The 15378-nt window shown below is 40.4% G+C and overlaps 1 protein-coding gene and 1 long non-coding RNA gene across 2 annotated transcripts; one reads left to right on the top strand and one right to left on the bottom strand.

Moving 5' to 3' along the window:
• Nucleotides 1-847: 847 nt before the first annotated feature.
• On the bottom strand, nucleotides 848-5415 carry LOC123977281. The gene is made up of 3 exons (XR_006826620.1): nucleotides 5142-5415; nucleotides 2998-4983; nucleotides 848-2053 (listed from the first exon to the last, which is right to left on the bottom strand). It is a non-coding gene; the product is annotated as an uncharacterized LOC123977281 (long non-coding RNA).
• On the top strand, nucleotides 2908-12301 carry LOC123977280 (5-hydroxytryptamine receptor 1E). Its single transcript, XM_046059857.1, has 2 exons — nucleotides 2908-3008; nucleotides 11061-12301. The coding sequence occupies exon 2, from the start codon at nucleotides 11141-11143 to the stop codon at nucleotides 12275-12277; it is 1137 nt and encodes a 378-aa protein (XP_045915813.1). The 5' UTR covers nucleotides 2908-3008; nucleotides 11061-11140; the 3' UTR covers nucleotides 12278-12301.
• Nucleotides 12302-15378: the final 3077 nt, after the last annotated feature.

Here is a 15378-nt window from a genome sequence, read left to right as displayed (position 1 = left end):
GCGTGTGACCTCTGACATGTATACCATAATATGTATTGTAATTGTAAGTAGCTTTGGATAAAAGCATCAGCTAAATGAATAAATGTAAATGTATTGTGTATTTGTGTCTCCAGATGGAGCTGTGGGAAGTCTGATAATGTGATGTCAACTTACAGCCACATAATATGGTCTTCATCAGCAGACAAAAGGAGACTTTACTGCAGGTACTATGACCATAAGTATAGAATTCAGGTGGTTGTATTAGGGGGCAGAGGATATTGAATGTCTCTATCAGAAATGGTCTCTGCTGGTGATGGTAGTGAATGTCCTCCTTGATCTTTCTCTGGTCGTCCACTGACTCCTGGTTGATGACCTTTGACCTGTTTTGTGGTAAGTGCTGACTCCCAGTGGCCTGAGGACTCTGGCTAAACTGTGGTTCTGACCAGCTGGCCATGTAAGGGAGACCCGCTGGGATGCTTCTGGGGGTCCCTGTTGAGTTAACAGTGTCAGGGCAGGATTCTCACAATTCACTCCTTTTACCAGACCTGCTACACCTCCCTCTTTCTATCCCCCTCCTCACTGATGAAATGCTCTCTGTAGGAGAGTCCTCACCAGTGATGTTGGGCAACGTGGCTCCTGTACACAGTGGTCTCATACCCTTGTCAGCCTAAACATTAGCTAATGTGTTAAGGAGCAGCACTTTCCACTTCCTGTTCACATATCATTTTCATCATCTTTGATGTGTGGGTCGATGTTACTGATGTGTTGGTTGAAGCTCTTGATGCTGATGCAGTGCTTTATGGTGAGGGTGTAATCCACATACCAGTAGAAGCCATTGTTTTATTTGATTTATTTAACCTTTATTTGAGATGAAGCAAAATCTGTTTTATATGTTTCATACAAATTAGCTACAATGTTGACCACCCAGCTGTTCCTTAAGTTTGCTATTAAAGATTCCCCTTTTACATGTTAGTAATAGTTGGATGATTTGGTCCAAGTTGAAGTTGTTCAATCTTGCCAGCTGAGGTTCTGTTACTAAGGCAGGTCAGTTTGCTTTCCAATACAATTGTTGCTCATTGGAGGGATGTCAGAAATTGTGTATGGGTATGAAGCAAACCTGAAGTCCATGTGTAATCACAACCAGATTGACCAGCTAGGGAATACCTAAACAAAAATGAGCTCCCTGTTAATCCAATGCTGAAACACTACCTGGCACATAATTTGATTAAAAAACTGAGGATTATGTTAATCGCAAAACTCAAATAATGAAGATTTCTTCAAGACAGGGCCTCAAAATCAGGTAATAAGCATAATAAGCAGGAGTGATTATTAAAATGAGGATCCATTCTTCTAATCAACAATGCAGCATTAATATTCACACATACAGACTTTTCCCTGGCTTTGTATTTCTCTACCTCCACCATGTGGCTGAATCACCTCATCTACTTGTCACTGGTTCAGAATAAAATCACAACAGAGTCTCATTATACTAGCTTGTTCACATTGTATTCAGTCACACGCACAACCTGAGGTGAACGGTGAATAAAGGGTCAGTGTTAGCAAAACCTTAAGCAGCATAGAAGGTCTACGTTCAGCAGTATGTTGACACCTGACCATTACACCCTTAGACAGTAGTTGAACATGGGCATTAATCTGCTGCTATAACAGCCTCTACTCTTCTGATGTCTTTCCACCACGTGTTAGAACCTGACTGCTGGGATTTGCTCCTTTTCAGCCACAAGAGCATCAGTGAGGCCCAGGGCTCGAGATGGCTTACATACTTTATATCAGACATCACATATTTAATGAGGTAAATGTTTGCGCTGTCATCTACTTACTAAATTTGGTCACCATAAGAAAAGTGTCATCTGACTGGTTGGTGGTGAGGGAGAGAGAGAGGGCAGTAAAAGTGAGTGGTTCAGACAGAAATAAATAATGGTACTGATAATTATAGTCATATTAATAATAGGACAAGTAATAACAATGGTAGCAGTGGGTGTCCAGCAGGAACACGGGGGCAGCAGAAAGCCCACAACCAGAGATCCAGACTGCACATCTCAGAAGCCAGAAACACCTGCAGAAAGCGACAAAAGAGAGGAGAGGGATGAGAAAGCACATTTTCTGATGCTGGACCGCGCATCTCCCCATTTTCAGGGGAAAGAAAATGAATGTGAGCAGATGATAGCGAGGTAGAGAAGAAAGAGCCACTTGTTTAAATGGCTTTTTGTGGAGCAGCAGAACTGTGACAACAGCTGCTCTAGAGTGACGTCAAAGTCACATCAATTCCAACCTGAGGTCGCATTTAAAATGATCCGATCTGTATCGGATTTGGACCACATATGGAAGTGGCCCAAATCCAAACTGGAAAAGACCAGATTTCATGTGACTAGGCCTGTTCACACTGTCATAAAAAGATCAGATCTGAGTTACATATGGGCAAAAAAAAAAAAGAATCTGATTTGGGTCATTTTGGCCTGCAGTCTGAACGCAGCCTTAGTTGTGGTTGGATTTTAATTTCGACACTGAGAATGCTTGTCCCATTTTTTTTTTTTAAATATAAAAGTTTAAGGAATATGAAATATATTACATCACTTCACTCTGTTTTCTGTGTTGTGATTTGATTTTAATTTGGCACAATGAAAATCTATTCGTTCAGTTTTTAAAACAAAAAGTTGAATAATTCTCCTTTTAACGTGCTTTTCATTTAAAGGATCTGTGTATAATATGTAGTAGTAGTCGTCGTCCTAGTTCCACCAAAACCAGCCATGACTTGGCAGAGATGCTCAAATGTATCTTGAGGTTGAGACTCCTAAACTTTGAAATTCTCTCCCTTTGAACTTAAGCTCTGTGGAAACCTTTAAAAAGCACCTCAATACCCATTTGTGTATACCTGTGTATAATTTTCTTTTATTCTTATTATCAGGAATGGCTGAGTGCAGTAACAGAAGAGTGGCAGACACTGAGGAGGAGGTTGCAGTGCAATTAAAGATTTATTTCAAACAAGCTAAACAAGCTTACGTGAACACAAGGTGAGCGTCCAAACAAAAGGGGCAATCCAAGAAACACAGAGTAATCCAAACAGGGAACAAATCCTAAATGCAGAAAAGCCTGTTAGTCGAGGAATAAGCCATGAAGCAAAGAACAGGCAGGAACACTCAGCATAAGACGATGACACCACAAGGACTATATAATAATAATATATACACAAGCAGGCAGGACAATTAACACAGGTGAGACACATAAATCAATCAAACAGACAGGAAACAAAGCTAGACACAAAAAAACCCCAAAAAAACCCACACCCATCAAACTGATCACTACAAAATAAAATAGGAAGTAAAGCTAGCGACAGTACACAAGGACATGTGAAACCAAATACAGAGAACAAGGAGGCAATGATCAACTAACCAAACCTAAACAAAAACAGAGGCAAAGAGTAAAAAAGGAATGGACATAATCAAAATAACAGAAAAATAGCACACAAAAACCCAAGAGCATGACATTATCGTAACTTATTTCTATTTGATGGTGTTTTAATCTGTCTGTACCATGTCCTTAAAAGTCCTTGTCTGTATTTATGTCAGCTGCCTTATTTCTTTTGTGAAGCACTTTATGACGGTTTGCTCTTGGAAGGAGCTATATAAATAAAGTTACTTACTAATGAATCACCATTACTGAAAGTGAGGAAAACATTACATCATTGACATGAAAATCAACTGGGTTGCAATGACCAGCTACGTATGTCCCTTTTTTTTTTTTTATTAAAACTTAGTTTCCAGTTTTGAAGACAAAAATGCAGCCATTTTGAAAGATAACCACCTTGACTGTCAAGTAGAAGGGGCACAAAGTATCATTTGTGTATCTCTGGAAGAGCTTTTAAAGTTGTAGAAAATAGCCTTGATGATGTCATCTGGGCCTGGAGACTAGGATACTGCTCAAGCTGCCTATGATGAGTGAATGAGAAGCAATCGATTGATTCTAATCAATTCCAAGCAGCCTGGCAGCTAAAGTTACTGAACAGACCAAATGAAGCTTTCTCTCGTGGGACGTTGGCCCAGGATGAATGACTAATCAGTGCTTTCAAATCACATTTCTGTAACATCTGTTGGGCTTACATTGACTGCTTACATACAAGCATGGGCTTTACTTTAAAATTTAATACACAGTATATAATATACACACCTTAGCAATATTTTTCTGTTTTAGTATACACCCGAAAACATTTCTCAGTACTCATCCCCTGTTGCCTGAAAAACCCAATGAAAAAATATTTGATATTCCATGAATTGTCACAATCTTGGATTTGAGTGTGGCGTTTGTTTTGTTAAATGTCCATTTCTGTTTTACCCACTGCCTTTGTGTTCTTGTTTAGGTTTTGTTAGTTGGTCGTTGCTTCCTTGTTCTGTTTTATTTAGTTACTTATATTATTGTGTATTGTCGGTAGCTTTACTTCCCATTTTATTTTGTAATCATTGATGTTGGGTGTTTGTCTAGCTTTGTTTCCTGCTTGACTTGATTGCTTATGCGTATCACCTGTGGCTAATTATCCTGCCTGCTTGTGTGTGGTGTGTCCCAGTATGTTGCCCTCAGTTGTGTTTAGTTTTTGTTGCATTGTGTCATATGTTGAGTGGTCTGCCTAGTGCTCTGCCTTTTGGGTCCATGCCTCAGTTTGTCTACTGGTGCACTCAGCCTTCCTGATATGATAGCAGAGCTGTCAGCTACCATTTCATGTCTCTATTGTCTCAAGATAAAATCCAATGGAGTTGGAGAAAAACACTGTTAATGGAAAAACAAACCGAAAGCTCAATGTTCAAAGACCCAGCAGACATTTCAATGTTGAAACAACGTCTAATCCTAGATATTGTGAGGGGCTGACAGATATAAAGGGATAAGTTACAAAATGAAAATTGAACAGATGTGACGTCATGAAGTAATTAAAGACCATCTCATAGAAAGTCCAACAGTCTTCATTCCTGCTGCATTATTCCTGCTCTGGTTGGCAGCCTGGAATTGAAAGGAAACCAAGTCTTTCTTTAGGAGTCACACAAATTTATACATTAGGATTCGTGAGTCATCTGTGTGAAGGGGTAGCGTATAGCGTTACCTTGGCCATGCTGGCTTAACGTTAGTTAGCTAACTAGCTAAAAAAAGCATGCACTTACGTCACACTTTGTCTTGTGTGCAGGTGGGGAACAGGTATAGGACCCAAACGCAGGACAAGCAGGCGGGACAGATACAGTCTTAGAATTTATTAAACTCAAAAGGAACTAAATTTACAGCAGAGTCCAAACTAAGGTTGTCCACAGAGCAGCAAACACAGTCCAAACCAAATGATCCTGGGAAGACAGAACAAAAGGATAATCCAACAAACAAGGTTGCAGAGGCAGGCAAGCAAGACACACAGCAGTGGATGAACATACAACGAACCAGCAACAGCTGAACAGAAGCAACAAACATTTAAACACTGGCTAACGAGGAGGGCGGGAGCACAAACAGGTGATACTAATAATGACAGCAGACAGACACAGACAGGCAGGGTGATGAACAGACAGGAACACAGACATACCAAACAGGCCCAAACTAACAGAACTACCAACAAGCCCACAGACAAATACCAACAGAAATATGAATACATATAAACAGACATACAGGGTACAAAAAAACAAGGACACAAGACAAGAATCCAACTGGAACTCAAAACACAGAACCCGACAAGCAGGCAGAGGAATACAGCAGGGAAAACAGAGAGACTAGCAGGCAGGCAGATTACTGAGGGGGGAAAAGACAAAACACAAGTTACTCAACATTAACCATCAGGATAATATAAATAAATTAATGCAAGCAGACAGATCACAAATAAACTAACACCAACAAGGAACACAGACAGAAGCTAAGGTAAAACAGAGCTCAGAGCAGACATGGGCAAAACAACACAGAAGTACACAGACCAGGAGTAAACACTGACATGAAGTAAAGGTACAGGACTAAGAACTAAGATACGAGACAAGACAGATACTAAGTAAGATGTGGATGAATAATAAAGGCTACACAGAGACTAGAGCAGAATGAACAACATCAGATTATTACAACACAGATTCATAATTAATGAAACTGGCAGAGAACATAAATAGACACCTAGCAAACAGACAGAACTCAAGCATGATGGTACAGAAACTAATACATGAGACTGGAGCAGGACTGAAATCAGGAAAATACCAAAACACCAGCTGACAGATAATAACCAGATAAACAATAACACACTAAAGGTAGCAAGCAAACTAAAAACTAAGTCTAAACTAACACAGCGAAAGGGATTCTAACTAATAAGACAGGGCGGCTAAGGGAGACAAGATAACAGAACAACACAGACCATGAAGACTGGATACAAGACCACAGACTATATAACAGATACCCAACTCATAAATGAATAAACTCAGAGAACTAAACGGAACAGATAACAGGACTAACATGCAGATACAAAACCAAACCCTCAGAATCAAAAACCCAAAAACACAGCACTCAGGACAGGATTGAGACAACTTATTACACATCACACAAACTAAATGCCACCTTTTTATAACTCTGAAAGGTGCATATGAACGCATACAAGTCGTCTAAAGTTCAACATTAATATATAACTTAATGATGATAAAAATAATGCAATTATAAAGAAGTCTTCAGCGTGACCATGGGCTTTTTATGCTGCTCTAGTTGACGGAGTTCTCTTAAGATGCAAAATAAGCACAGTAGACAACAATTCTAGTAACTTTGTATCACCTATTTTGCAAACTTTCAGGTGCATATAAAAGCTACTCAACACTTAGGGTATGAATTCATATTCAGTAACATTTAATTGTTTGTAAGTTAGGTTATTGCGTGGTTTAGGTGCAAGCTGCAAGTCATTTCAACCTGTTTGACAAGAGGTTGTGCCAAAGACCTGCAGTCAATGCCCGGGTTGCTGAAACATTTGCAGGGGACTTCACCTGCATTTTGTCGGGGGTTTCTGAGAAATGCAGTCACTGATACAATCCTGGGCTGGAAACCAGTTAAGTTCAATGCAAGTTATTCTAGTTCAATAGGATACAAGCAGGATGGATCCATGCTTTCATGTTGTTTACACCAAATTCTGACCCTACCATCTGAATGTTTCAGCTGAAAATGACTCATCAGACCAGGCAACGTTTTTCCACTCTTCTGTTGTCCAGTGCCTGTGTGAACTGTAGCCACAGTTTCCTGTTCTCAGCTGACAGGAGTGGCCCCCGGTGTGGTCTTCTGCTGCTGTAGCCCATCTGCTTCAAGGTTGGACGTGTTGTGCGTTCAGAGATTTTATTCTGCATAACTTGGTTGTAACGAGTGGTTATTTGAGTTACTGTTGCCTTTCTGTCATCTCGAACCAGTCTGCTCATTCTCCTCTGACCTCTGACCAACAAGGCATTTTCGTCCACATAACTGCAGCTCACTGGATATTTTGTCTTTATCTGACTTTTTCTCTGTAAACCATGCCACGTTCATAGTCACTTAAATCCACTTTCTTCCTCATTCTGATGCTCGGTTTGAACTTCAGCAAGTTGTCTTGACCTCGTCTACATGCCTAAATGCACTGAGTTGCTGCCAAGTGATTGGCTGATTAGCTATTTGTGTTAACAATCAATTGAACAGGTGTACCTAATAAAGTGGCCAGTGAGTGTATATGCCCTGGAAGTTATTTTTCAGATTATTCCAACACCACATGAATGCAGCAGCAGTACAATGCTGCGGCGGTAACTGAGACATCTGCTACTGGCCGGTTCAAAGAATGACAGGCTGAGGGTCAGGGACATAGTGATGGGGATTATGGCACTTTGAAGGGAGCCGGATCTCATGGCTCATTTCATTTGAGAGCCGGCTCTTTCAGCTCCAAAACGGCTTCATTTAGTTTGATTTCTGCTGGTCACAGCCAAAGATGCATTCTTATTCGTTGCAAGAAATATGCAAAATTCTTCATCTGCAATACATTGAAATATTCGATGGTTAAAAAGTGTATGTCAAGAATAACAAACACCGTACTAATGAAATTTTATGATTAATAAATAATCACACATCTCTACATAGATCCATAGAATATATTTCAATGAAATAGGTTTGACGACTTAATAAAAAAAATATCTTTGCTCTGTTCAAAAGGCTCATTGAGACGACTCATTTGCAACTGACGCATAACTACAGTGGCATTTATGTAATGTGGTATTGAGCTTACATATTCTACCTGCATACAAGCAGAATGCTGAAGCAATGCATTCAAATTAATATTTTATCTTTATTAAGGAATACTTATGTCATGGAGAAAGTGCATTTTGCAAAAAGTATCAAAACCCAAAAGGTTCGATACTTTTACATGAATCAACTCAAAGGAACCACCCATCACTTATTTGTAATGTGTTTGTTGTGCGCACCAGAGAAACCTAAGACTAAATGACTCGCTCTGTACAGAGTTCACCGAGGTCGGAGTTACATCTTTGGGAGTTTGAACTCCAGAGAACAAGATGACAAAGTGCACTCAATTTGTAATTGGAACAGCAGCAGTCGTGCTATTCACCAGCTCAGCTGGGTTCTGGTGGTGATACTTCAACACAAAGGTCTATCTGCTTTGTGTGAAATAATGTCTACTCAAAAGTCCACTAACAGGTTCTTTTGGAAGGACAAAAACAGCTTTTTCTGAGCTCTCAGCTGTTTATTGTGAGATGCAGTCAACAGATACTTTAACTGTATATTTACTAAAAAACTAAATCTTATATACATCACACTGCCTCTGTTTGGTTTCATTTATATCTTCATTTATTTTTAATGCAGTAAAGAGCCACAAGTCCACATAGCAACTGTACGTCAAACTGTCTAATAAAAACATGAACCAACACAAACCAAATATAACAAATAAATAAACATTAGTTTTCATCTTTAAGATCTTCCAAAAGGAATTACATCTTATTCTGTATGTCACAACTCTATGGACACTACAGAGCCAGCTTACTGAGAATAGACACGGTCACAAGAGAGATTTTTCACAACCTTGCTCTTGTGAAAGCACTTTGTAACATTGTTTTGAAAAGTGCTCTATGAATAAAGAGTATTATATTATTATAAATGGTGACTTATTAGAAAGTGGTACCCTGAGATTTAAGATTAAAATGGTGTAACTCAGAGTTAATTTCCGGTATCTGTGTCTAAATTAGTCTGCTGTGTTTTCCCTGGGGAGCATGCCCCATTCACAGACAGATAGGCGGGCTCTGTGATTACTGGTTTAGCTGCCGAGTGTTGAGATGTTGCACAGGAGCAGCAGTCCTCCAAGTCCACAGTGACAGCTCCAACTAAGCCACTGTAGTCAGCGACTCCCACCACTTAGCTGCTCCAACACACCCAGTTCACCTTATTAAGCCATTAAGCTTCTCCCCTCAGTGTGTTTCAGGAGCAGCTGAAGGCTCCACAAGCCTTACATCAGCATGCTGTGGGTTGTGTTTGTAAAGGTGGGAGCTTGATAATAATAACAAAACTTTGCCAGCTGAAAATCTGTTGCAGAGTAAATAACTAAATCCTTATATTCTTGTATAAACAGGATTGGGAAAGTGCTGCTAGGGTCTGAAAAACAAAGGAAGTGCTCCTGATACAGAAGTTAATGTTGACAATAAAAAAGGAGGATGAGTTCACCAGAAAATCAATGCACACAATTTTTGACAAAAGTAGTAGCTTACATTATTGGTAGGAATTAACACATAATCCTATTATATTATTGGTAACGACAGGAACACATAATCATCTGTATATATATAGTACATAGAGGACATGTACATCTATATTACCTGTTATCAAATACATGTATGGTTACAATAAAACATGGCATGTCTTAATAGCTGAATGGTTAAGGTGCATTCCATGTGATTGCAATGTCAACGGTTCACTTCCAGCGGTAGAAGTATGTTTCAATTTGCAGGTTTGTGACATGAGGTCCTCTTTCATTGTGTCAAATACACAGATCCACCATAACAGTATGACCAATGACAAGTGAATAACACTGATTATCTTGTTACCATGGCATCTGTCAGTGGGTGAGATATTTTGGACAGCAAGTGAACATTGTATTCTCATAGTTGATGTGTTAGAAGCAAGAAAAATGGGCAATGTGATGTTTTAAATGACTTGGACAAGGCCCAAACTGTGATGGCTAGAACACTGGGTCAGAGCATCTCCAAAACGGTATGCAGTGGTCAAAAGTGGTCCAAGGAACAAAAAGCTGTGAACCGTGACAGTGTCATTGGCCACCAAGGCTCATTGATGCACGTGGGGAGCAAAGGCTGGCTGCTGTTGGTCAAATTGCTAAAAAGTTTAACGCTGGGTCTGGTATCACGGTGTCAGAACACACAGCGCGTACAAAGTGGAGTCCATGCCCCAACAGGTCAGGACTGTGCATTTTACATTATGACAGTAAGTAAGTGGTCATAATGTAAAATACATTATGGGTCATTGGTGTACATTAAATGCAACTACATGAAAATGTCTCATTCAGGCTAAATCCCATTTTCAGTAGTTTAGGTACTCCACTATTGCTTTAGTTTTTGTTTTGTTTTTTAACCAATTAAGCTGTAATTATCATGTGACCTGCTTTTTCTCTGGAGACACATCAGCATTAGCTTGAAACACATTGCTATCCAGAGTGGCTGCCTGGTTCAGCCTCCCCTTGTGCACCTATTGATCATATTAACTTCACCTCTCTGCATTCAACAACTCTATTTTATATTCATGGTGCAAAGGAAAAACATTACCAAAATATTGTGGCTCACCTCCCTGGGACCATAAATATTCATGGAACTTAAAAAAAAAATGGATAGAATCCACTGGACTAACCAACAGACCAGCCATACAGATAAACATAAGATAAAAGTACTATATATTTCCATTCTTTTCACCAACAGGTTCAGGGTCATACTTGTTTGAAAGGTATCCCAGCATGCATTGTATGGGAGGCAGGAAGCACCCTGCACCTGGTACAGAGCACCAAAGGTGTACTTTGGCTGCCTCTAATGTACTGTTTGCCTGTTTTGTTGTTTCAGACTGACCTTTGACCCCTGAGAGAGTACTGTCTCCGTGGGAGTGATTCCAGAGAGGGAGGGGCCAACCTGTGGCCTCAGGGATGGATATGGAAAGCTACCCAGGGGGGAGCACTTTGGGTCCCAACTTCACAAACTGCACCGGCCCACCTGCCAGCAGCCTGCAGGCGGTCCCATTCACAGACAGGATGGCGCTGGTGGTTGTTATCCTCGGCCTCCTCACCCTGTCCACTGCGCTCATCAACGGCGCTGTCATTGTCGCCATCTGCACCACCAAGAAGCTCCACCTACCCGCCAACTACCTCATCTGCTCTCTGGCCGTCACTGACTTCCTGGTGGCACTCCTTGTGATGCCCATCAGCATCCTCCACATCACCATGGAGACATGGTCCTTGGGTCAGGTGATATGTGAAATCTGGCTGAGCATGGACATGACATGCTGCACCTGCTCCATCCTGCACCTGTGTGTGATCGCTCTGGACCGGTACTGGGCCATCACCAAAGCTATCGAGTATGCTCGCAAGAGGTCGGCCCGACGTGTCGCTGTCATGGTGGGAATAGTCTGGATCATTTCAGTTTTCATATCCATGCCACCCTTATTCTGGAGGCAGAGGCCCAGCAGTGGCAGCCTCCAACAGTGTGTCATAGAGCATGGCCACCCAGGATACACAATATACTCTACTTTAGGGGCATTTTACATTCCTATGATCATCATTCTTATCTTATACTACAGGATTTACAACGCCGCCAAAACTCTTTACCAGAAGCGCGGTTCTTCTCGGCACCTCAGCACCCGCAGCATGGTTAGTCAGAACTCTGTAGACCATTGGCGTGTCTCCCGCACATTTTGTGTGTCAGACTTGTCCGACTCAGATCCCACACTGGCTACTGACAAACTCAACACCACTATCCAAATCCCATCCTTTGAGACACACATGGATGGGCAGGTTGAGAAGAACCAGATATGTACCTCACGTGAGAGGAAAGCAGCACAAATCCTCGGCCTCATCCTCGGGGCCTTCATCATCTGCTGGCTGCCTTTCTTTTTAAAGGAGCTCCTAGTGGGTCTGCAAGTGTTACAGCCTTCTCAGTTGCTCACGGACTTCCTCACTTGGTTGGGTTATATTAACTCTCTCATTAACCCCCTGCTGTACACCAGCTTCAATGACGATTTTAAGCTGGCTTTTAAAAAGTTACTCAAGAAAAAAGAGCATGCATAGGTCTGAGGGAAAAAGGGAAGTGTACTGTACATGTCCAACTTACTTGTAGTGTGTCTACTGTGTGATGTTGTGCTTTTTTAATAAAAAAAGTATCTCAACAAACAATATATCTGGCTTTTCTCAATAAAATAATTATTTATAAATACTATTATTTCACTACAAGGCTTTTATTCATTATCATTCATTGCCCCCATCCCCACCATTTGCTTATACACTTCCACTGGGGGGCTTCAGGTCAGGGCTGTGCTAAGCTGCTTTTGGGGTGTGTGGGGGGCCTGTGGGTCTGGAGTGGGTGTGCGTGCTGGGGGGGACTGGGCGTGCTGGGGGGGACTGGGCTCCCCTGGGCTCCCCTGGGCCTGCCCTAGGGCTTGTCCCGCAAACCCACCCACATTCTCTTGCAGTTGATGTCCTTTCTCTGTGGTGTTTGTGTGATGTTTGTGCCCCCTGCCCCCATTTCTGCCCTCCTGTCTGGCCTGGTGACAAATATATACACAGACATAATTAAATAAAGAATAAAGACAACAAAGGACTAAACTAAAACTCCTCAGGCACAACATGGTATACAGTTCATCATACTGCATACCAGGCTGGGCAGGACAGGATTTAAAACATACAAACAAAAACTAAAGATACATCTAAATTTAGACCTGATGATATCACTAGAAGAACAGCAGGGAATCACAAAAGTAAGAACAATTCATCTTAAGGGGACTTATCAGCTTTCATGTCAATCCATCCAATAATTGTCAATACATTTCACTCTAACAAAAAACCCTCAAACAAATGTGAATATCATGCTCGACGACAAGTTAGGGGTTCACCAATGATACATCATCTGGGAACCATGAACGTCTGTAAGAAACTTTCATTGCCATTAATGGGTTACTATCTACTATCTTTAAACGATTCTGGAGAAATCCAATACCAGGACAATAATATGCAGCAAACAACTTCACAGCATGTAATGTAACTAATGTAAGCTAGGTTTTGGGTTGTCAAACTGCAGCTACAGTTGCTGCTGTGAAGCTAACATGACGCTAACATGAAGCAGGGAGGGACGAGACAGCTCCAGACAGAGATACTCACAGATCTCCTGCTACTATAGCTAACAGCACAACAACAGCATGTCTTGGTGTACTAATAGAGAGTAAGCTAAATGTCTGTGGGCGAGTCATTGATCATTACTGATGCTCACATCATGGCTGGAATAGTTTTGTGTCTTTGTTTGTTTTGGAGCCAGGGCTGTGTACAAACACAGCTTACACACACCGTGATGAGATATTCGCTGCAGGAGTTTGCATTGGAGGGAAGTGAACTTATGACCTCAGTCGTGGTCACCGAGGTAAATAAAAGTAGTGATAGAGTACCTAAAATAACTTTAGTGCAGCAAAGATTGCACAACGCCAAGATTACTGAATTGGTCATCTGATCACCTGATTGCTTGTGTGTGGGTGAAGTGAATGATGTTGTTGTTACTACAAAATATTTACTCACGATGGGTCTTTGATTATATCAACAACTCAAGGAAACCACTAAATCCATGCGATCTATTAGAGCTGCAACGATAAATTGATTAAGGTAGTAGTTTTCAACTATTAGATTAATTGCCATCTATTTTGAAAATCCCTTGATCAGTTTGAGTCTTGTTTTAAGAAAGTCATAACTCTAACTCTATCTATATATTTCCTTTTAAATGTGAAAATGTTTTGGTTTCTATGACAGTAAACTGAATATCTTCGGGTTGTGGACAAAACAAGACATTTGAGGACGTCATCTTGGGCTATGTTAAACACTGATCAACAATTTTCACTATTTTCTGACATTTATAGACTAAACAACTAATTGATGAATCCAGAAAGGAGGAGACTGAGAGAAAAGAGAAGGTGATGGAGAAGAGAGAAAGAGCAGTACTGCCCACCCACTATGCCCAGGATAATTTCATTATATAAGCTGTTATATTGTGACAATAAATCAATATGTCTACATTGTTTTGTTCATAGTGTGTATATTAGTGTTGTCTACTCTGTAGTTTGTGTCTGATTTTATTTTATTATTATTATATTATTATTTTATTATTGTATAAGTAAGCACATCATGAGCATTGTACAATCCTGAGTCAAATTCCTCGTATGTGTACACATACCTGGCAATAAAACTGATTCTGATTCTGATTCTGAAATGTACCTACCTACCTACCTATATGATCAGCATTCTGTCCCTGTGCTGTTCAACAGAAACTGACCTGATCCAATAATGTAATTACCACAGAGAAATATTTGCTTATTAGGCTACAGCTCATAGGCTCAATCTAACATCACAGCCCTGACGCAAAATGTCGGAAATCGGTTGACTGAAGTCAGCTTTAATCTGCACGGTGGTTTGTCCACATTGTACATTCACAACTTTCAATCATCAATCAACCCTAACTATACTATTTTTGTTATTCTTTACTGCAATTCTAAAACAAGGACAAATAGACCATGGGTTATTAACAAAACAAAATTAAAGTAAAATACACTTTCAATAAAGGTTTAAGGTGGAATTTTGCTAATATAATAAAAAGATTTATAAGATAATACTGTTTTTGTTTCAAAATGCAGACATCATAAAAACCAAACAGCACATATTGGTACAGCAGAGAAAAATGGGCAGAAATGTTAGAGCTGATATACAGTATTGGGCAAAGTCTTTCCAAAAAATAGTAGTACATAGACAGCTCCAAAATAAGTGTGTGGTTGTTTCACAATGAAGTCCACAGAAAGAGGAGTTATCAAATGTCTTTTCTTAGTCTTTGCAAATGTTTTGCTGGGTAGCATCGATGGAGAAGTTTATAACAGACGTCTTGAGGTTTGTTTGCGTTGAAGTATCTTGAGGGTATAGTCCAAACCTTTTTCCACTTGATATTTGAAATAAATCTTCCCCAGTAATTGATTATATATGGGATGGTGACAATATCTTTCTGAAAGAGGGACATCATTGTGCCATTTAACGACGACAGACAGACCTAACTAACCCTAACTATACTACGTGACAGCGTGTTCATCATCACGTAAACATCGCCTTGCGCTGCATACGTAACTACGCAGTAGTGGTACGCGCTA

The sequence above is a fragment of the Micropterus dolomieu genome, linkage group LG10, assembly GCF_021292245.1.
Source record: "Micropterus dolomieu isolate WLL.071019.BEF.003 ecotype Adirondacks linkage group LG10, ASM2129224v1, whole genome shotgun sequence".
Classification (NCBI taxonomy): Eukaryota; Metazoa; Chordata; class Actinopteri; order Centrarchiformes; family Centrarchidae; genus Micropterus; species Micropterus dolomieu.
This window is presented reverse-complemented; position numbering and strand designations above follow the sequence as displayed.

What these genes read in the sequence shown, in the direction of transcription:
- LOC123977280 (XM_046059857.1), top strand. Translation starts at nt 11,141, where the DNA reads ATGGATATGGAAAGCTACCCAGGGGGGAGCACTTTGGGTCCCAACTTC.